At 39.0% G+C, this 22901-nt stretch overlaps 1 protein-coding gene across 1 annotated transcript in view; it reads right to left on the bottom strand.

Moving 5' to 3' along the window:
- Positions 1-22101, bottom strand: part of MSH4 (mutS homolog 4) — an 83602-nt gene extending 61501 nt beyond the window's left edge. The window contains exons 1-7 of the mRNA XM_070403715.1: positions 21867-22101; positions 14929-15111; positions 11771-11931; positions 9002-9112; positions 6204-6319; positions 4356-4529; positions 1612-1784 (exon numbers count right to left, since the gene is read on the bottom strand). Coding sequence (XP_070259816.1) covers positions 1612-1784; positions 4356-4529; positions 6204-6319; positions 9002-9112; positions 11771-11931; positions 14929-15111; positions 21867-22101 — 1153 coding nt within the window. The remainder of the gene's footprint in view (positions 1-1611; positions 1785-4355; positions 4530-6203; positions 6320-9001; positions 9113-11770; positions 11932-14928; positions 15112-21866) is intronic.
- Positions 22102-22901: the final 800 nt, after the last annotated feature.

The raw sequence follows: 22901 nt of genomic DNA, 5'->3' as shown, positions 1-22901 counted from the left end.
CTCTTCCTTCTTCCTTTCCCCAAATCTATCACAACAACCAGAATAATGTTTCTAAAATAAAGGTTTGCTCGTATTATTCTCTCAGTTTAGAACTGTCAGCTCCCTATGTCCTGCATGATAAAATCCCAATGTCTTAGTATTATATAAAGGTCCTTCATAAGCTAGCCCCAGCACTCACTTCCTGCTATTCCCCAATGCTTCAAGTCATAAATAAGTACTGGCCATATCTTAAATACAGCAAGCTCTTTTATATCAATGTAAGTATAACTCTACCTTCCCCAACTTCCCAAAAAAAAACAAGTGTACCTTAAAAAGTAATGAGTATTTAAGATCACAGCCAATAGGACTCATACCAGATCTTTATCCCTACTACCACATCTAAACATTTTCTGTTACCCCATGTGCATTAACAAACCTCGCATAGGCATGCTCCCTTTGTATTGAATATCATTTCTAGGATTCTCCTGTTGTCAGTCTCACTCATTTCCTTAAGACAAGCTAAAATATTGTCTTTGTGAATCCCATATGGATTCTGTCATTATCCCAGTTTCTTCCTCTGTGTTTCCATAAAATACTCAATTATGGTTGCGTTTACCACACTGCATCACATATTTGGAGGTCTGTTTCCCTAACATGAATTTAAGATCCTTGTAAACAGAATCTTATAACTTACTCTTCCTTATCTTTTTATCCCTAATACCTATAAAATACCTACAATAAAGTAATACTGGGTCTTTTAAAGTAAGTTTCAGATTCTTATATTTTAATAAACTATAAAAATTACTCTCCCACCCTGCTCTGTGTTCATATTCCCCTACTTTTTACATGTTACAATAAATTATAAACTGTCACAATACAGGAAACATAGAAATGGTTGGAGCTTGACTAACATTACATGATTAAATGACTTGAATATTCCTGGCACTTATGTATTACACGGAATGCCAGGTATAGATAGGCCAACAAGATGTTGCTGTGAACAAGAAAAGGGTTATCAGTTAAAAACGGCTTCTTTGTACCTTTCCCAAAGTTTTACTAAATACACTGGAATATATAGAAAAAGTGAATATATTCAACAACATTGGAAGTGCACAGTCACAGACAATATAATGCCAGAATTTTTAAGGAACTGTAAAATTAAAATGTATTTGGAATTGGAATGAGGAAAAATTGTTCAGGCTGTAAATGCCTTCCAGATTTTCATGTGCCACTTGTTTACAATACCAGTACACCAGGAGGGTGGTTGGAAAATGGGGTATGAAAGACAGACCAAGTTCCTAGAAACCAGGAACTGAACTAGGAACAAAGCATACAAAATGTCCTTCCACCAATTTTTTAAAAAGAACATTGCACTGCCATGCCAGTGAACAAACAGCCAGGTGCCATGGGCAATTCTCTTACCTCATGTTATGGGTTAGATTGTGTCCCTTTTTAAAGTCCTAAATCCCCATATCTGTGAATGTAATCTTATTTGGAAATTAAATCTTTGCAGATGTAATTAAGTTAAGATAAAGTCATTAGAGTGGGCCTTAAACTGACTGGTGTCCTTATAAGAAGACAATGTATCTTTCTAATAATTTCTATTTATAAACTTAGAGGATATCCATTTACCTGACTGAAGTCCAAAGAAGAGTTCCTCATCTTGAAGTAGTTCTTGAACACAATCTAACCTCATGTTAATGGTTTCAATATCAACTAGAGGTTCTAAGATATTAGATCGAAGTCTTCTACTCCCTCCAGGAGTCTTAGTGTAATTTAGAACACCAAAGAGAGTGTGATTATTCCTTTGAAAACACAAGTTTGAAAATTTTCATTAAGTATACAAAAGACAAATATAAGAAAATTGCAATTTAAATTTGTAACTAAATAATCCTATAATCTATAGTAGTGAATCTCAAATGTTAACATGCATACAAATCACATGTGTATTCTAATTCAGGACAGGCATGAGACCTAAGAATCTACATTTTGAATATGCTCCCAAGTATGCTGTCAGTCAATGAACCATACGTTGATTAATAAGAATCTACAGTATCTTCTTACATTTAACAATTTTTTCATAAATCATTTACCATATTCAAACTAATATAAAATGTTCTAATCCAGCCCTAGCCGGTTTTGCAAGGTGGATAGAACATCAGCCTGCAGACTGAAGGGTCCCAGGTTCTATTCTAGTCAACGGCACATGCCCAGGTTGTCTGGGTTGCTCAATCCCCAATAGGGGATGTGCAGGAATCAGCTGATCAATGATTCTCTCTCATCACTGATGTTTCTATCTCTTTCTCCTTCTCCCTTCCTCTCTGAAATCAATAAAAATATATTTTAAAAAATAAAATAAAATGTTCTAATCCAGCGGTTCTCAACCTGTGGGTCACGACCCCTTTGGCGGTCGAACGACCCTTTCACAGGGGTCACCTAAGACCATCCTGCATATCAGATATTTACATTACGATTCATAACTGTAGCAACATTACAGTTATGAAGTAGCAACGAAAATAATTTTATGGTTGGGTCACAACATGAGGAACTGTATTTAAAGGGCCAGAAGGTTGAGAACCACTGTTCTAATCCATGACATTCCATTAGTAATAGCAAGATATCAATAATAACCCTATATAATAAAAGGCTAATATACAAATTGTCTCCTCCACCAGGAGTTCCATCGGGAGTCCAACCAGGGGGTGGGCCAGCCCGCCAACCACCCGCGTCCCCTCCCCTCTGGCTGGCCCCACTTGATCGGCCCCAATCGGGGCAGGCAGGCTGGACCCCACCCATGTGTGAATCCATGCACCAGGCCTCTCTAGTTGATATAGTAAGGATATAATTTTTTCTGAGATGAGAAACAAATAATATTAATTCATCCTTAGGTGGGGAAAATATTTTACATTAATAAAATGAGTATTTAATATAATCACTTCATTCTAACTTAAGAAGTTAGAGGAATACAAATGAAAGAGAGAAAAAAATTTCAGGTACAGAAACTGTTAAAAACAAACAAAAAAACACAGACTTCCGGTCAAGATTGGCAGGCGTAGGTAAATATGGTATTTGCATCCTCCCACCACCACATCAAAATTACAAGTAACCATAATTCAGAACATCCTGAAATCTAGCAGAATGGAAGTCCTACAACTAAGGATATAAAGAATAAGCCACTTGAGACTAGTAGGAGGGGTGGAGACGCAGACCAGGCTAGTCCCAAACCCACGTTTGGTGAATAACTGGAAGGGATCTCAGCCGCAAAGATACCCCCTGAGGAGTGAGGGGTCCCAGCCCCACACCAGATCCCAGAGACCAGGATTCCAGTGCCAGGAAGAGAAGTTTCCATTACTGTAAAAACTAGCAGGGCCCGGACCTGCGTGGCTCAGTGGCTGAGCGTCATCCTATGAATTAGGAGGTCAGATCCCCAGTGTGGGACATGCAGGAGGCAGCTAATCAATGATTCTCTCTCATCCATTGATGTTTCTATCTCTCTCGCTTTTCCTTCCTCTCTAAAATCAATTAAAATGTATTTTTTTTTTAAAAAAAAAAGCAAAAACTAGAGGGGATTGTAGCTGAGTGAGATGAAAAGATGCTGGAGTTCCAGACAGTTCCTCCTAAACGGCCCATGCATGGACTTACTCAGACTCGCTCCCTCTGGGCTCCAGTGCCAGAGCAACAGCTGAAAAGGCACCAGGGACGTGTGGACAGAAAAGGAATTGTCTGGCATCAGAGCGAGAGATCAAAGGGCAGAGAAGTGCTGGCAGAGACCACTGTTCCTTTTCTGAGATACAATGTCCCCTCCACAAAATCGGCAGGCAGGCACTGTATCTGAGTTTCCATCAACCTGGCTTGCACTATTCTCCCTATGCTGGGATTCCCTGAGATCCTGCCCCACCCAAATTGGGGGCTCACCCAGGCTGTTTCCAGTGACTTTTCCATACGAATGACTTGTCTTGGCTCGTGCTTCAGACTTTCCTAAAACCTCTTAAAATAGCAGCATTTGGCCTCAGTGTGCCCCATACCTCTCGTTAAGTGGCCCCAGGCCCTGGCACTAGCAGTAGCCAGCCAGCCTTGGTTTGTAGCTTGGCCTCTCCTGGGCAGCTCCAAGCCCAGCACAAGTAACAGGCATCTGCAGATCACTTTGTAGCTTATGTCAGATGGCCCCAGGAGCCCTGGGCAGCACACAGGCAGTGGCTTATGCCATTTCCACAAGTATCTTTTAAAAATCTGATTTTGGTGAAACATCTGAACAGTTGAGCAACAATGCAATTATTCTCCATTAACCAATTTTTTAAAATGTAAACTATACATAAAAAATATGACATAGTAAAATATGCTGATACATTTTATATAAAAAAAATGGGTGATCTTACCTAGAGTCTTGAATATTAACTAGTAATTCAAGATTTTGGGCTGATGATGAATCTATCATGGCTGTCTGTTCACTGCCTTGGAAACAAATCTTCAGCGATTTTGGTGCATATACTGAATTTTGAATAAATTCGACATATTTTAATAAAGCTGCCACAGCTGCAAGGCAGTAATACCTGTAAGGTGACCCATGATACATCATTATAAATCTTTAGAACAGCGGTTCTCAACCTGTGGGCTGCAACCCCTTTGGGGGTCGAACGACCCTTTCACAGGGGTCGCCTAAGACCATCGGAAAACACATATATAATTACATATTGTTTTTGTGATTAATCACTATGCTTTAATTATGTTCAATTTGTAACAATGAAAATACATCCTGCATATCAGATATTTACATTACAATTCATAACAGTAGCAAAATTACAGTTATGAAGTAGCAACAAAAATAATTTTATGGTTGGGGGTCACCACAACATGAGGAACTGTATTAAAGGATTGTGGCATGCCCTGACCGGTTTGGCTCAGTGGATAGAGCATCAGCCTGCGGACTCAAGGGTCCCAGGTTCTATTCCAGTCAAGGGCATGTACCTTGGTTGCGGGCACATCCCCAGTAGGGGGTGTGCAGGAGGCAGCTGATCGATGTTTCTCTCTCATCGATGTTTCTAACTCTCTATCCCTTCCTCTCTGTAAAAAATCAATAAAATATATATTTTTTTTTAAAAAAAGGGTCGCGGCATTAGGAAGGTTGAGAACCACTGCTTTAGAATTTTAAAAAATTGCTCTAAGTGAAACATGTATTTCAACTTAATTCTAGAAAAATTATAAATATTGCATAGCACTGCTCAAATTCAAAGTAAAAAAAAGTACACTAAGTGTTCTTGATTTTTAAAAAAAAAACAATGTAAATTACCTCTAAAACATAAACCATGATAAAAATGAACAATTTTCTGAAGTCTGACACTCAAGGGATATTAAATGCCAATAAATCACATTAGAAGTCAACATTCAATGATAATTTGTGTCAATTTTTTTATGTGCCATTATAAGTATTCAAATAATATTGAAAGAGTCTGAGCTTTGAAGGTAAAGTCAGGAGGTCCCAACATATAGGAAAGTACATTATGATCTCAGTGGGAGTACTCATTGTGATTAACTGAGTAAACAAGTGGTCACAGTATCTATTTAGCATGCTCTAAGAAATATCCTTTCCAAAAATATCATTCCCTGTCTCATGCTGAATCTTTTAGGAGTAAAGTTATGAAGTAACAGGAACATAGCTTTAATCACATTTCTAGTTTACTAAATAGCTATTGAGCTTTTCACTCCAAAATAAAGTAAGCAGCAACCATTAGGGCAATAGATTATGACTAATTTGGAGAAATTATATATAAATTAAGTTAGCAAGATATGCCTTATATATAAATTTTAGTTAACTATTTTACTATTTTAATAACTACTCAGTTATATTATAAGCCAGGCACTTTTTGCCCTGGCCAGTGTGGTTAAGTTGGTGCATGCACTGTCCCATGCACCAAAAAGCTGCCAGTTCAATTCCTGGTCAGGGCACATGCCTAGGTTACAGGCTCAATCGCTGGTAGGGGGCATGCAGGAGGCAACCAATAGGTGTTGTACTCCCATATTGATGTGTTTTTCTCTCTCCCCCTCTCCCTTCCTCTCTCTCTAAAAATCAATCAATCAATCAATAATTTTTTAAATATTTTTAAAAATAAGCCAGGCACTTTTCCAGGTAATAGGAATATAGTAGAGAATAAAACAGACAAAAGACCTTGTCCTTGTGGAACTTACACTAAACTTTTATGACTGACTGTCCTTAAGTCATAACTTACTTGGACTGAACCTCCATCAGGACAGTGCTGAATTCTGCGATGCATAACTGTTCAATGTACTCTAATCCTTTTGTTTCATTGAAGTATTTCCTTTGGACTGTAGTGAAATTTACATTCTAAAAATAAATTTTAATTTCAAAATAAAGTTTAAGTTTCATGCACTTACCCAAAACTGGTTTCTTAAACACATGTGTGTATATAGCTTAAGTATTATATAAAGTTTATTTTTATGTTTTCTAGAATTAAAGTTTTCTTATTTATAAAAAAAGAATGATTATTTGTCTTAAGTGAATTATAATATAGCCTGTAGTTCTTATTAGAGCATGCTCACATGAAATTTAACTGAATATGTTAGGAAACATAATAAAAAATAAACATAAGAGTATCCTCCTTCTAGTAATTTTATTCTACAGCAACATCATCACACCAGCCTGGCATACTCCATCATAATTAAGAGAAGATCTTTATAATGTGCTACTTGAGGAAAAATGAAAGCATCTATTGCATCTATCAAATCTATGAAGTGATATCCTTGTAAGGTGAATTTAATTTATTTAAAATAAAGAAAAGTTAATAATGGAATTTTTAAAAAGAGAAAAACAGCAGGAAGTTATGGAGCAAAAGGTAAATACTACTTTGAATAAAAATAGGTAAGAAAGGTAATTTAACACTGGATTGTTTAAAAGCTGTAAAACTGAAAAAAGTCATAAACAGATAATTTGTTATGTGCCAAGAATGTTTCAACAGTTGTCATTTAATCTGCACAATAACCCTATGACATAAGTCTTATTAACTACAATTTCCATGTAAGTAAAATTCTGAAAAGTCAAGTCACTTTTCTCATATCATACAGTTGATATGTGCCAGAGATAAAACTTGAATTTAGAATCTTTAACTTACAAAGTCTATGTTCCTTCCACTTCATATTGCTTCTGATTTAATGAAGGTCTTTTTATAGTAAGTGTGGTAATAATGATAATACTGATTTTTTCCCTCTACTTGTAATACTTTTAGGCCAAATACTTCCATGGCTTGCTACCTCACTCCATTCAGGACCAAATATAACCATCTTGCTAAAGTCATTTATGATTGCCCTACATAAAAATCAGTTCTCTAAGGAGATAGAAATTGTTATTGTCCCTATTTCACTGACTAAAAAAATCAAAGAGTTTAAGTAAATTAACTTGCATAGTCACTTAAAATCAGCATCTACAGCCAAAACAGTCCAACTCCTCTATGCTTAAGCACTATGTTATACTGCCGTACACCTCAAGTGTAGTGAATATATGTTGTTTTTGCCTTTGTGGTCTGACTGTCAATTACAGTACTCTGCCTCACAGCAATTATAGTAGTCAGTGCCCCACAGCATAAATAAAGCACATGACCAGAAGTTAATGAATTAATAGTGTCTCCATCCCCAGAAACAGTGATTAGCCTAACGTGTGAGAATGTAAACAAAGCAGAACCAGTCAGGGTCCTTCCCTGGAATTCCTATATGGACACTAGAAGAAAGAAGTTCTTGTTGTTGTTTTTTTAATCAGAGTTGGGTTGAGATGAATTAGCCATCAGCAACCTTCCTCTTAAACCTCATAGAGGTTACCTATCAGCAGTTTAAAAAAAAAAGCGTGGTGAGGACAGCATCTATCCAACTAGTTGGCTTCCCATTTCCATAAGTCAATAAATTTCTTTTTCACTCAAGCTAGTTTAAGTTGAATTTCTGTTATTTATAACCAAAAACAGAATACTTAATCAAAACAAAGTAATGGAAGTTGGAGAGGTTTACTTTAATAAGAGTGATGGAAAGAAGTAATAAATGAATGAAAGAAGCAACAGATAAAGAGACTTGTCTAATAGAGACAATAGATTTACAAGAGGGAGCATTTCTGGCAGAGAATCAAAGACAGCTGAGCTACATAGGATCTAGAAAAATCTTTTATGACTACAGATTCTGTATATTAAAAACAATACAGACTCTGTATAGTAAGAAAAATAAAGAACTCATTGGACCCTAAATCTCAGCTTTGGTTCCCAAAGTGTCAAAAATAAGTCTACAAACATAACAAAATACAGTGTATTGTGAAAATACTTTGCACTCATCAGGAATTATTCCAACTGCAATGCTGCCTACTTGGTTCAGAGCAACAGCCCCCCCTTCCACAAAAAAAGGAAGATTTTCCAGAGGGATGAGATAAATTACATGGTGGAAAGGGCCTTACTGAGGGGAAGTGCACTGGTTGGTTCCAGAGCACTTACCTGTCATAGTCCCACAGATGGAGGTTAAAGTAGGAGGCTAATTGTAAGGCAATACATACTATCAAAGCAAGCTGAAACAATTCTGTAATATAGATCAAATTCTCTAAAGGAAAGTACTTGTTGATAGCTGCTACTCCCTAAAGAACAAGAACTTCAATTTCGGAAGCTAGACCTAAGGAAATCCATGCTTTCTCAATGGGTTTGCCTCTTGTATACTCTGAAGAAACCTCCTTATTACCTAAAATATTTTCCCTTTTATTTAAAATAGATCAAGGCTCATTTTTATTATATGTATTAACCGTTCATTAGATTAGAACTTGTATTTAGTACATTCTTCAGGGAACTAAATACAGGGTGGGACAAAAGTTGGTTTACAGTAGTTAATACGGAAAATAATACAATAATACAAGAATAAACTCCGTTAAACCTACTTTTGGTCCCGCATATAAAGTCATTCAAAGTATTGTTCTTTAGAATAATATTAGAAAATGGATTTTAAAGAAAGTAAGATCTCCAATGTTACCATTGAGAATAAAATCACATACCTTGAAATTTTCTGTGATCAGAGTAAACAACTTAGTTGAATTCCCCACAACACAAGCAGTATTTGACATTATTATTTCCAAAGGTGATAAAATTTTGAGTTTAGTGATCACCTAAAATCATTTGAAAAATCAATTTCTTAAATGTAAGCTTAGAATTCTCTTAAACAAAAATTTGTCATATTGTTTTAGAGAGAAGTACTTAAAATCATTTCATAGAGATATAAAATTACAACTTTCCAAATTATATATTCAATTAAAATGTATTTCTAATGATTATGCATTATCATATACCTATATAATTACAAATATAAAATATTTACATAAACATATGGTATTTATTCATAACAGTTTGTAACAATTCAAAGCCCAAAAATTAACTTGAATTTATCCAATACATATTCTTAAAATAAGGTTTTTTAAAATAAATTCTTCCAATCAGCATTTTATCCATTTCAATGAAAAACATTCAATAGTGTAACTATGGCCGAAACCGGTTTGGCTCAGTGGATAGAGCGTCGGCCTGCGGACTGAAAGGTCCCAGGTTCGATTCCGGTCAAGGGCATGTACCTGGGTTGCGGGCACATCCCCAGTAGGAGATGTGCAGGAGGCAGCTGATCGATGTTTCTCTCTCATCAATGTTTCTAATTCTCTATCTCTCTCCCTTCCTCTCTGTAAAAAATCAATAAAATATATTTAAAAAAATAGTGTAACTATGGTGATACAATCAATATGACCTCACCAGTACATCTGAAAAGTTGAAAAGTAAAAAAAATCGAAGATGACAACATCTGCTTCATGACTTACGCTTTTCCCAATATACTAGTAAAGGGCATTTTTTAGAAATACTTTAGACATACCAAGTCTTTTGTCAGTTTAACATTCCTATTTTATAAAAAATTATTTCCTATTCTTTTTAAATTGCATAAAAATGTGAAATACCACCCTAGCCGGTTTGGCTCTGTGGATAGAGCATCAGCCTGTGGACTGAAGGGTCCCAGGTTCAATTCCAGTCAAGGGTATGTACCTTGATTGCAGGCTCCTCCCCAGCTCAGGAGGCAACCAATCAATGTATTTCTCACACATCAGTATTTCTCTCTGTCTCTGTCTCTCTCTCCCACTCTCCCTAAAAATCAATGGAAAAATATCCTAGGGTGAGGATTAAAAAAAAAAGTGAAATATCCAGAGATGAAGGTAGTAGGCAGTACTAATATCAGTTAAGTTGTTAGATATATTTAAAAATTTATTATTAGGTAAGAAAAGAAAGCCTATATCCTGGGGCATCATAAAGGACTTAAAGAGGAATAAACTACCTCTACCTGCTAAGTCACACAAATTCCCATAATAGGCCACTGGCCCAAATTAATGAGTAATAGGGAGTAAGGCAAGAAGACATATTAAATTATGATTGATCAAAGAGACCAATTTCCCTTAACACTCAAAAATAAAATTCAAATACAGTTCAGTGGAAATAACACTTTGGAGATAGCATTATTATAGACTAGGGTCCTAGTGCATGAAATTCGTGCATAGGTAGAGTCCCTAGGTCTGGCCGGTGATCAGGGCCGATTGGGGCCTTCCGGCTGCTGGCTGGGGCCTTCCTTCCCCAGCTGCCAGCCGGGGCCTTCCTTCGTTCCACGCCACTCCCTGGTGGTCAGCGCACATCATAGCGAGTCGCCAAACTCCCGGTCGGTCGAACTCCAGAAAGGACAATTTGCATATTAGCCTTTTATGATATAGGACTAGAGGCCAGGTGCACAAATTTGTGCACAGGTGGGGTCCCCTTGGCCTGGGCCCAACAGGGCCATCTCACCCAGTCCCGATCGGGTCTGATCGGGGCTGGCCAACCGGGGGGAGGGACCACAGGAGGTTGGCCAACGGCAGGAGGTTGGCTGTGGGAGCGCACTGACCACCAGGAGGCAGCTCCTGCATTGAGCGTCTGCCCCCTGGTGGTCAGTGTGTGTCACAGTGACCAGTCATTCCCAGTTGTACTGCTGTTAGGGTCAATATGCACATTACCCTTTTATTATATAGGAGATAGATAGATAGATAGATAGATAGATAGATAGATAGATAGATATTACCTTTGGAACAAATCCAGGAATTATTAAAGGTATAATTTTAGAAACTAGTATTAATAATTTGAAATGTTTAAGTAACAGCAAAACATTATTTTTAGAACTATCCTATATAATAAAAGCCTAATATGCTAAGTGTCCGGTCATCCATTCAACCAATCAAAGCGTAATATGCTAATAATATGCCAAGGTCGCTTAACCGCTCACTATGACATGCTATGACATGCACTGCCACCAGGGGGCAGACAGTTGACCAGTCAACCAGTCGCTATGAGGTGCACTGACCACCAGGGAGCAGATGCTCTGACTAGTAGGTTAGCTTGCTTCTGGGCTCCGGCCGATAGGGACTGAGCGAGACAGGCTGGACATGCCCTGGAGCCCTCCTATGGTCCCTCCCCGGCTGGCCTACCTCCCGCGTCCCTCCCTGGCCCAGATCGTGCACCAGTGGGGTCCCTTGGCCTGGCCTGCCCCCTCTCGCAATCCAGGCTGAGGGACCCCACCCCTGAGTGCATAAATTTAATGCACCAGGCCTCTAGTATATACTAAAAATATATCAGATGAAAAGCAATTTTATTTTAATTCAGACTACCAAACCTGCATGCTACCAAAAAGTAAACTAATTAGGAAAGTAATGACTTGAAAACCAGGCTAGTGCCCAATAGATCAATCATTTTCTAGGATTATAAATACTTACCTTTGCATATGTTGTGTTGTCTGCAAACTGAGATAATATAATTTGTGGGCTTTTTAAATCAATACTTGCCATTCCTATTTCTCCTCTGGCAAGTCCTCTCCCTTCTACAACAGCTACAATAACTGATGGGGAGTGTACAGAAACTGCAGATGAAGATGTAGCTGCTAAAAAGAATTTTTTAAATGTATAAACATTAATAAAAAAAAAATCCAGTTTTTTCTCATATGATGTCAAGACATCAAATCTAGGACATAGCTATTAATATCCCAAGAAATAATCTTTTTTTACTCATCAAAAAATAACTTTCATATTCACACCAAATAAAAATGTTAATTCTCAAAGTATTTTGCCAAAACTTAACTTCATTAACATTTAGAAATAATATATATAGTCTTAGTTTTCATTTCATTGAAATGCAGTCACAAAAGAAACACTAAACTTGGGATTGAAAAAAAAAACCCAGATTTTTTTTATTTTACACTGTCATTTAAAAGCTATATAAATGTGAGCAAATTATTTTATCTATAATAATAAAAGCGTAATATGCTAATTAGACCAAATGTCCTTCCAGACAAAGCCGCGGCAGCAGGGGACTAGGCAGAGGCAACCACCGCCGCGGCAGGAGCCAAGCCACTTTCGCAAATTTCGTGCATTGGGCCTCTAGTAATAAATAATCATCAATCACAAAATATAATGAAATAACTCTCTGCCTACCTTGAGCTGACTGAAACAATCAAATAGGATTATATATATTAGCCTATAATAGAAGCCCAGTGCATGAAAATCATGCACTGGAGGGGGGTAGTGAGGGTCCTCAGCCTGGCCTGTGCCCTCTCACAGTCTGGGAGCCCTCAGGGAGTGGGTCTAAGCCATCAGTCGGACAATATTTTTCTTTATAATTTCTTCCATTGCTTTTCTGCTAAGAAATTCCTCCTTCATTAAGATATTTGATATGCATTACTATTTTCTCTAACTTTTTTGACTTGTTTTATTCATTTTGATCTTTCATCTCGGCAGAACTTTGAGCAGTAAATTTGTCCACGTTTGGAATAAGAGATGATAGGAAGTACAGATTTAGACTCATTCATAAGCAGTTTTTAATGTCTAGCTGGATGGTCAGGGACTTGGAAGGAACAGGATTGGAAAATGGTGACAAGGGAAGTTGGAAAAGACGTATGTGGATGGATCTCTTAGAAAGGAAATTTGGCTCAATGGATAGAATGTCAGCCTGTAGACTGGAGGGTCCCGGGTTCGATTCTGGTCAAGGGCACATGCCCAGGTTACCGGCTCAATTCCCAGTAGGGGCTGCAGGAGGCAGCCAATCAATGATTCTCTCTCATCATTGACGTTTCTATCTCTCCCTCGCCCTTCCTCTCTGAAATCAATAAAAACATATTTTTTAATATATTTTATTGATTTTTTTACAGAGAGGAAGGGAGAGGGATAGAGAGTTAGAAACATCGATGAGAGAGAAACATCGATCAGCTGCCTCCTGCACACCCCCTACTGGGGATATGCCCGCAACCACGGTACATGCCCTTGACCGGAATCGAACTGGGACCCTTCAGTCCACAGGCCGACGCTCTATCCACTGGGCCAAACCAGTTAGGGCTAAAAACATATTTTTTTAAAAAGAAAGTATGAAAGGGCATTCACTCTAGAGGAGACTCTTAATAATCAGGTGAACAAAATGATAGCTTTGTGGATGTCAAGTAGCCTCTTTCCCAGCCACTCCAGTACTTCCTCAATAGACCCATTAACAAAGTGGCCATGGTGGCAGTATCATGCCTATGCATGGGCTCAATAACAGGAACTTCCTCTTATCAAAGTTGACCTGGTTACTCACACTGCTGAGTGCCTAACCTGCCAAAAGCAGAGATCAACATTAAATGTCCCAAAAAACACCACTCCTCAAGGAGACAGCCTGAGATTCATTACATCATGGAGAGGGAAGATATCTGTCTTCACTGGAATAAACACATATTCTAGATACAGATTTGCCTCCTTTGCACACAGTGCTTCCACCAGCATCACCATCTATGAATTCACAGAATGATGTATCCACCATTGTGGCATTCAGCACAGTAATGCATCTGATCAAAATGGTCAGTGGAGGATAAGGGTAGAGGGTTTCCCTTATAGATCAAGATGTAATATAAAACTAAAGACAGTGTGATATTGGCAGAGATTGGAAATTAAGAGAGGTAGAAACAGAACCATATGGGTCTATAATATATGACAAAGGTGGAGGAAGGATATTCAAGAAATAGGAATTATCTCTGTGGGAAAATTAAATTGACTTCTTACCTCATATTATAAACAAAAATCAATTCTAGGTATATTAAAAACTTAAATGTAAAATGCAAAGCTTCAGAACACTTAGAAGAAAATATAGGAGAATATTTTTCTGACCTGGGACAGGGATAAAGTTTCTAATCAAATATACACAATGCAGCAATCATAAAAGAAAATATTGATAAATTTGACCCTACTAAAATGAAGAATTCTGATTTCTGCTTCTGGTAATGGTAGGTAAAGTTATTTTAAATCAATTATCTTGGTAAAAGCAACAAAGTCCTACACAAAATATAAATATACAAATATATATGCAAAAATCATACAAAACACAAGCATAACCAAAATACATACAAATATACAAAAAAACTTAAAAGTATTAAAGAGCTTCAGGAATACCTGTGTTTGTGTGTCAAGACATATTGAATTACACACTTTAAATGTGCAGTTTATTGTATGCTAATTATATCTTACTAAAGCTGTTTAAAAATACACATGAGGTCATACTGATACTTTCAATTTACCTTAAAAAAAAAATAAGTATTAAAGAGCAGAAAGATACTGAGGACTTTTGGGGTCTAGATCCAAAAAATATAACAATCCAGAGAGGAAAGCCCAGCAAAAGTAGACAATTTTTCTTTGAGGCCAGAGTGGTTAAAATAATGTAGACCTGCACTAACTAATGAATTATCAGAAACTAACCTCATCTCAAATTATGGATATGGATAAATTGGTACATTTATCTTTCAATCAGTCATATCAGGTACAAAACACTTCAAATGAACATAACCACCCTAATTTATAATTTAAAAAAACTTTAAAGTTTCAAAAAGTCATCTAGCTCAATATTCCACTCACTTTACCTGAATATCCCATTTGCGGTGTCCAACTTTTATATCCTGATCTCTGTGGATTTCCAGCAGACAATGGAGTCTTTAGTGTTTGAGGATAAATATTGTCTCGTGAAGAAGATGAGCTTGTTCCAAAATTAAAATTTGATGCAAATGTATTTTCTGCATAGGACCTTTTGTTTTCAAAATATGAACCTAAATTCAAAAAATTAAATATCAGTTTTTAAAGATTCAGAATTATGCAATGATGCCTACAATCCCTACAATTTTACCATGTTTACCTTCTATAAAATTTCATGTTAGTGATTTTTAAAAATATAATGAATTATGACAAATGACGTTATTGATAAATAATCTTATACTAAAACATAAGGAAAAGTGCTTACTAATAAGGCTTTTGCTTCTACAAGTTCACTAAGATTACTCTTGCTGAAATTTTAAGTTACCTCCTAATTTTCAAATACACCAGATATATTTACTTTGTAATTATGAGACGACTTTTCCTCTGTGGACTTGAAATTCTCTCCTCCCATGTAAATGTATAAAGAAAGCTCTGGATTCACTTAAATTCAGTTCCTTATTTATGTACTTAACCTGGTATATTACCTATTTCGCAGGACTTTCATAAAACTTAAAAGAATGTACACAAACAGCCTAGCATAGTGTTTTGTTTTTTTTAAAAAAAAGAAAAATAATGGGGCTTGGCTCTGGCCGGTGTTGTAAGTTGGTTGGAGCATGGGGTTCGATTCCAGCTCAGGGCACATACCTAGATTGTGGCTATATCATGCAAGGAAGGCAACCAATTAATGTTCTCTGTCACATGGATCTTTTTCTTTCTCTCTCCTTTCCCCTCTCTCTAAAATCAATGAGCATATTCTTGAGTGAGGGAGAATATATATATATATTGATTTCCATGACAACTATCTTGATTCTCAAGCCACTTGCTTTTAGTTTCCTTTGACAGATCCTTATTTTTCTGCCTGCTTCTTAACTATTGGCTTCTAAGGATTCCATACATTTTCACCACTTCTCACAATTAACATTATACATTTTCTCTGGGCCTCTCATCTATTCTCTTAGTTTCTATTAATATCTATTTCCTGACAAGTCTCAAGTCTTCATATACAGCCCTAACTCCTCTCTTACACTGTAAACCACAGGTTGTCAAACTTTTTAATAAAGGATCAGATGGTATAGGCTTTGTGGGCCATAGGATCTGTCACAATTACTCAACTCTGACATTATAGCAGGAGAGTAGCCATTGACAATATGGAATTGAATGAGCATGGCTGTATTTCAATAAAATTGTATTTGTAAATAGTGAAATCTGAATTTCATGTAATTTTCCAATGTCACAAAATATTATTTTTAACTTTTCAGCCCTTTAAAAATGCAAAAAAAATATTCTTAGGTCTATAGCTGCATTATTCAATATAGTAGCCATTTACCACATGTGGCTATTTAATTAAATCAGAAATAAATAAAAGTAAAAATTCAATTCCTTAGCCACATTTCAAATGATCTCAAGCCATATTTGACTAGTACAGATATGGAATAGTTCCATCATCACAGAAATTTCTATCAGCTAGTGTGGCTCTAGGTTCCTTTGTCTAACTACCTCTTGGATGTATTTAGATATCTTCCTCAAAATTTTAAATGTCCATAAGTTAATTCAGAATCTTTCCCTCAAAATTTATTCTTTATAACCAGTTGTGGTCAATTGTACCACCTTGTACTCTGTCACCCAAATCATAAACTTAGGAGTCATTCTTTGAGAGAGAGAGAGAGAGAGAGAGAGAAAGACAGACAGGCTGGGAAAGACAGAAACAGAGAAACATTGATGAGATCCACTGGTTGCCTCCCGCATGTGCCCTGACTAGGACCTGTGATTGAGCCCATAACCCAGGTATGTGCCCCTGATAGGAATCAGACCTGGGATCCCAGTCCACGTGCTGATGCTCCATCCACTAAGCCAAACTGGCTAGGACAGAAGTCATTCTTAATTCTTCTTTCATCAATCCTAAAAACCAAACCATGAGCAAGCCTTGTAATTTTTTCTTTTAAATGTCACTAAAATTTCTCTCTACCTCAACTCCTATTGGCCCATTTTAAGCCCATATCTTCAGGATTTTTTAAAAAGTCTCATAATTGTCTCCCTGCCTCTGGTATAATGCCTTTCTAATAGTCTTCATATCTCTGAAAAAAAAAATCCACCATGTCTCCCTTTCTTACAATTCCTCAGTGTCTCCCATTACTCACCAAATGATCCTATATAATAAAAGGGTAATATGCAAATTGACCCTAACAGCAGAATGACTGGGAATGACTGGTCACATTGACACTGGTCAATGCAGGAGCTGCCCCCTGGTGGTCAGTGCGCTCCCACACGGGGAGCTCTGCTCAGCCACAAGCCAGGCTGACGGCTGCAAGTACAGCGGTGGTGGTGGGAGCCTCTCCTGCCTCCTCAGCAGCACTAAGGATGTCCAACTGCAGCTTAGGCCTGCTCGCCACTGACAAGTGGACATCCCCCGAGGGCTCCCAGGCTGCCAGAGGGATGTCTGACTGCCAGCTTAGGCCCAATCCCCCAGGGAGCGGGCCTAAGCCAGCAGGTGGACATCCCCCGAGGGGTCCCAGACTGCGAGAGGGCACAGTCCGGCTGAGAGACCTCCTCCCCGCAAGTGCACAAATTTTTGTGCACCAGGCCTCTAGTAAAATATAATTCCTTTGTATGGGTCCCAGCAAGAATTGGATGACATATTCAAACTACAATTATTTTAGGAGAGTTTGATAAAGGGAATTATTTACAAAGGTATGGAGAGGGTGTAAGGATATCATCATAAAGAAGTGTGTAGATCCAGAACAAAGTCTGCTCCATTATCATCTATAGGCTTAAAGGAGCTAAGGAAGGGAGAGGTTACCAGAATCTGGAGACAGAGAGGAGTATGTCTTATTCTCAGGTTACTTTTAGACCCTAAGTTCATTTCACCAATTTCCTTGACCTCTCTTTTGCTGCACCTTATCTTCTCCCCTCTGGCCTCAAATACAGTGGTAATTTACAAATCTGTATCTCTCCCATTTCTCTTCTTAGCCCTAGATCCATATATTCAATTGCCTTAATATGAATATACACATATATCCCAGAGATTCTTCACACTCAACATGTCCATATAGAATTATCATTTTCCCTCTAAAAGTTGGTTCTCCAACAAAATTCTTATTTTTTTTTTCAGGAAACAATACTACTGTTTATCCAGTCACCAAAGCCTGTTGCTGGCATGGCAGACAAAACCTATTTCTTTCCCAGACAACACTGCTACAAGTACTCCAGGTTTATATCAGATCACCCTTCTGCTCTAGTCAAAATTAGGTGCAGTCCTATAAGCATGATATCCTATATCAGACTTCTGTGCCTTTGCACAAGGTTTTCTCTTAAGACTATTCAGTTTCTCTTCTCTTTAGCTGACGTTCTTTGTCCTAGTAATGCTTCAATACCAGTTCAAGTTGCACGTCCTCTATAAATTTTTTTTGTTCCCTACCTTTCTTATAAAGACCTAAAAAAATCCATGAATAGCTAGTTATTTTAGAAATTTATTTATTGATATTCAAGTCTGTCTTCCCTACTGAACTATAAGTTCCTAGGGGACACAGAATATTATTATGCTCAGATCCTAACATAACTCTTTGTGAGGATCAAAAATACCACATGCCTAATAAAGAGCTAGAACACAGTAGGTGCTCATTAATTAGTGACTGTATTACTGTTGAAAATAAGTGTGTGAAAAGCAATTCATGAAGAGGGGAATTATACTGACAATGTGAACATGCATGCTGCTTTGGACAAACTTCATGTAGCCCAGTTAGGTTAGAAAATAGGGTCAATATAAAGAAATGATCTGTGATAGGCTATAAAGACTGGAAAACAGACCCCAAAGGGCCTTGGTTGTCCTGTTAGAGTTTGATCTCACACCTGCAAATACAGAACCACTAATTTAAGTGGCAAGGGATATAAGATTTTCATTTCCCTGACTCTGGTGACACTAAGCTTGGAAAAAGGAATGCTTAGGAGTTTGATGCAATAATTCAGATGTAAAATAATGAGATTCTGTAATGGCACAGAAACAGAAAGGGACAGACTTATTTGAAAGATAAACAGGACTATATTTGGATGTTGTGAGGGAATACTTGATTTGTTGAAGTCTTCTAAGTTTAAAAGATCTAGACAACCCAATGATTGAGATAAGGAGATGAATTCATTTATTCATATAGTGAGTCTGAGGTGTCCACTGGTCCCTCACTAGAAACTCCTCCAGAGGACAGTCTGAAAGGAATTTGGAACATAGATGAAATCAGAGTTGTGGTAATCACATCCAAGTTGAAGTGGTCTAGGAAGAACTAAGGACAAACCAACAATTAGAAAATTCACAAAGGTGAGCACAGTTCTCTGGAAGACAAGAGAAAACTGGGAGTAGAGCCAAGAAAGTCAAATTAAGAGAATTCATGAAACACCAATCAGAAAGGATATATGCACCCCTATGTTCAAAGCAGCACAATTCACCATAGCTAAGATTTGGAAACAGCCTAAGTGCCCATCAGCAGATGAGTGGATTAGAAAACTGTGGTACATCTACACAATGGAATACTACACTGCTTTAAAAAAGAAAGAACTCGCCGATACCGGTTTGGCTCAGTGGATAGGGTGTCGGCCTGCGGACTGAGGGGTCCCAGGTTCGATTCCGGTCAAGGGCATGTACCTGGGTTGCGGGCACATCCCCAGTGGGAGATGTGCAGGAGGCAGCTGATCGATGTTTCTAACTCTATCTCTCTCCCTTCCTCTCTGTAGAAAATAAATAAAATATATTTTAAATAAATAAATAAATAAATAAATAAAAAAGAAAGAACTCTTACCATTTGCAACAGCATGGATGGAACTGGAGAACATTATGCTAAGTGAAATAAGCCAGTCAGAAAAAGATAAATACAAGATCTCACTCATTTATGGAATATAATGAACAACATAAACTGATGAACAAAACAAATCCAGAGACAGAGAAGCAGCGATCAGACTATCAAACCTCAGAGGGAAAGTAGGAGAGGGTGGGGGTAAGGGTGAGAGATCAACCAAAGAACTTGTATGCATGCATATAAGCCCAACCAATGGACACAGCCAACAGGGGGATGAGAGCATGAGTGGGGGGGGGGGGGGGGTTTGAGGGTTAATGGGGGGATGAGGACACATATATAATACCCTAATCAATAAAGAAATTACAGATTGAAGAAAAAAAGAGAATTCATGAAAAGACTCATGAAAATCTAAATATATAAAAGCCTAATATGCAAAGTGTCCCCTCGGGAGTTCAACCTACCAGGAGTTCGATCGCTCGCTATGACATGCACTGACCACCAGGGGGTGGCGTGGAATGAAGGAAGGCCCCAGCTGGTGGCCAGCAGCCGCTAGGGACCCTACCTGTGCACGAATTTCTGGAACTGGGCCTCTAGTATTAAATACAGTGGAAAAGTCACAGGAGATGAAACTGAAAAGTGACCATTGGATTTGACATTTGTGAACTTACCATTAAGTTGCAATAGCATGTGAAAAAAAGTGATGGTTTTGCCATGGAGTGACCAAATATAAAACAAATGAGTTGAACTCACCTTGAAGGACATACATTTTGTAATATTAAACATACCATTAACCTGAATTAGATAAAATGTTAAGTTTAATATATTTTCATCACATCCTAGAAGGCTTGGAGACTTAAGTTCAGGAGCCAAGATGCTCACCATTCCTATCACCAAACTACATAAATTCCGTCATTTTGTCATACATAGCTGACCCTTGAACAAGGGTTTGAATTATGCAGGTCCTCCTTATATGTGGTTTGTGTTGGGTGTTTTTAAATAAATACTGGCAATGTATTTTCTCTTCCTTATGATTGTTTTTAATCCTCCCCGAGGATATTTTTCCATCGATTTTTTAAGTGTGGAAGAGAAAGGGAAAGGCAGAGAGAAATATCAATGTGAGAGAAACACATCCATTGGTTGCCTCCTGCAGGCTCCCTATGACCAGGGCCCCAGCGGGAAGGAGCCTGCAACCCACGTTCTTGACAGGAATCGAACCCAGGACCCTTCCGTCCACAGGCCAATGCTCTACCCACTGAGCCAAACCGGCTAGGGCTGATTTTCTTTTTCTTTTTAAAAAAATATATTTTATTGATTTTTTACAGAGAGGAAGGGAGAGGGATAGAGTGTTGGAAACATCGATGAGAGAGAAACATCGATCAGCTGCCTCCCACTGGGGATGTGCCCGCAACCAAGGTACATGCCCTTGATCGGAATCGAACCTGGGACCCCTCAGTCCGCAGGCCGACGCTCTATCCGCTGAGCCAAACCGGCTAGGGCTGATGTTCTTAATAACATTTTTTTCCTCTAGCTTACTTTATTGTAAGAATACAGTATTAATACATATAAACATACAAAATACACATTCATTTATTGTTTGTATTATTGGTGGTAAGGCTTTCCGGTCAACAGAAGGTTATTAGTATAAGTTTTGGGGGAGTCAGAAGTTACACAGGGATTTTCTATTGGGTGCGGTCGTGGCCCTAACACCCCACACACTTACACTGTTCCTTCAATGGCCAACTGGACTTTGGTGGGGGGCGGGGGGGGGGGGGGGGGGCGGTCGCGGGAAGGAGGGTCATTATACCGGACAGTTCAGTCTTCCTCGGGACTTAGCCATCCGCCATCACGGCCTTGTAATAAAACCAGTTTGGACAGTCAGCCGTTAATCACTCTGACCATCACATTTCCAGGGCACCCAGTTCTCCTCCTCCAACCAAACCACTACTGAGATTTCTCCGCTAACTAACCACCAACCACCTCCCGGAGCCCCCGGGGGCTGCAGGCCGCCACCCGCGGTAATTCCCCCCACCTCTCCTTGCCTGGAGCGCGGGGAGCCGGCAGGGGGCTGGGCACAGGCCCCGGGAGGCTGCTGCTGCTGCTCCGGTCGCCCGCGGCCCCGGACGTGCCCCAGGGGGTGGAGGCAGAGGCCTTGGCTGAAGGGAGGCTCTGAGGGGTCTCCTGGAGTCCGAAATTGTAGCGGGGCCCTTGGGACCAAGGCTCCGCGGACGACTGGGAAGCCGCAGGGACCGAAGGCGAGGTGGATGAGATCTCCGGCCTCAGCATCCTCACACTCCACAGGCACCGGAGATTTCGGAAAGGCCCGACGCCCACGGACAGAGCAAGGTGGCCCAGGGACAGAAGCGACGCAGGAAAAGGCGGGAGGGCAGGGCGCAGGCGCAGAGCGGCAGGGCGCAGGCGCAGAGCGGCAGGGCGCAGGCGCAGAGCGGCAGGGCGCAGGCGCCCAGGACTGCAGCTTTCCACGCGGGCATGTCTTTCCCCCATCCGCTCCTAAGAAAAGTACTCCCAGTGTTTTCCAATCCCATCACCTCCCACAGATTTGGCTATGAGCTTTAATCTGAAGTACAGCCCTCCTCAACCTGCAGGTTATCACTTGAACGGAATTTATGGCTCACCAATGACCATTAGTTTGCCTCATTCTTCACTTCCCACCCCATTTCCCTCATCCCAAGGCCTAATTTAATATTTCCCACATACTCCCAAACACACTCGCTTCTTAGAAATATGATTTTATTGATTTTAGAGAGAAAGGTAAGGGAAAGGGAAACAATGATGAGAGAACAATCAATTGGCTGACTCCTGCACGTCCCCTACTGGGCATGGAGCCCCAAACCCAGGCATGTGTCCTGACCAGGAATCAAACCTGTGACCTGTTGGTGCATGGGTCAGTGCCCAACTGAGCCACACCAGCCAGGGCCACACTAGCTTCCTTTTATGCTCGCGTTTGACAGTACAACACATCTAACATTGGTCTTGTGGCAAATACAGGAAAGAGCCATTAACCTTACTGCATAAGCATCCACAAGACTGTTATCCTTCAACCATTAAGAAATAGGAACCAGGCA

Source organism: Myotis yumanensis, unplaced genomic scaffold, assembly GCF_028538775.1.
Source record: "Myotis yumanensis isolate MYYU_CA2020_CCGP unplaced genomic scaffold, mMyoYum1.0.hap1 SCAF_2, whole genome shotgun sequence".
Lineage (NCBI taxonomy): Eukaryota > Metazoa > Chordata > Mammalia > Chiroptera > Vespertilionidae > Myotis > Myotis yumanensis.
Note: the sequence above shows the minus strand (reverse complement) of the source record. Positions and strands in the feature narration are given on the sequence as shown.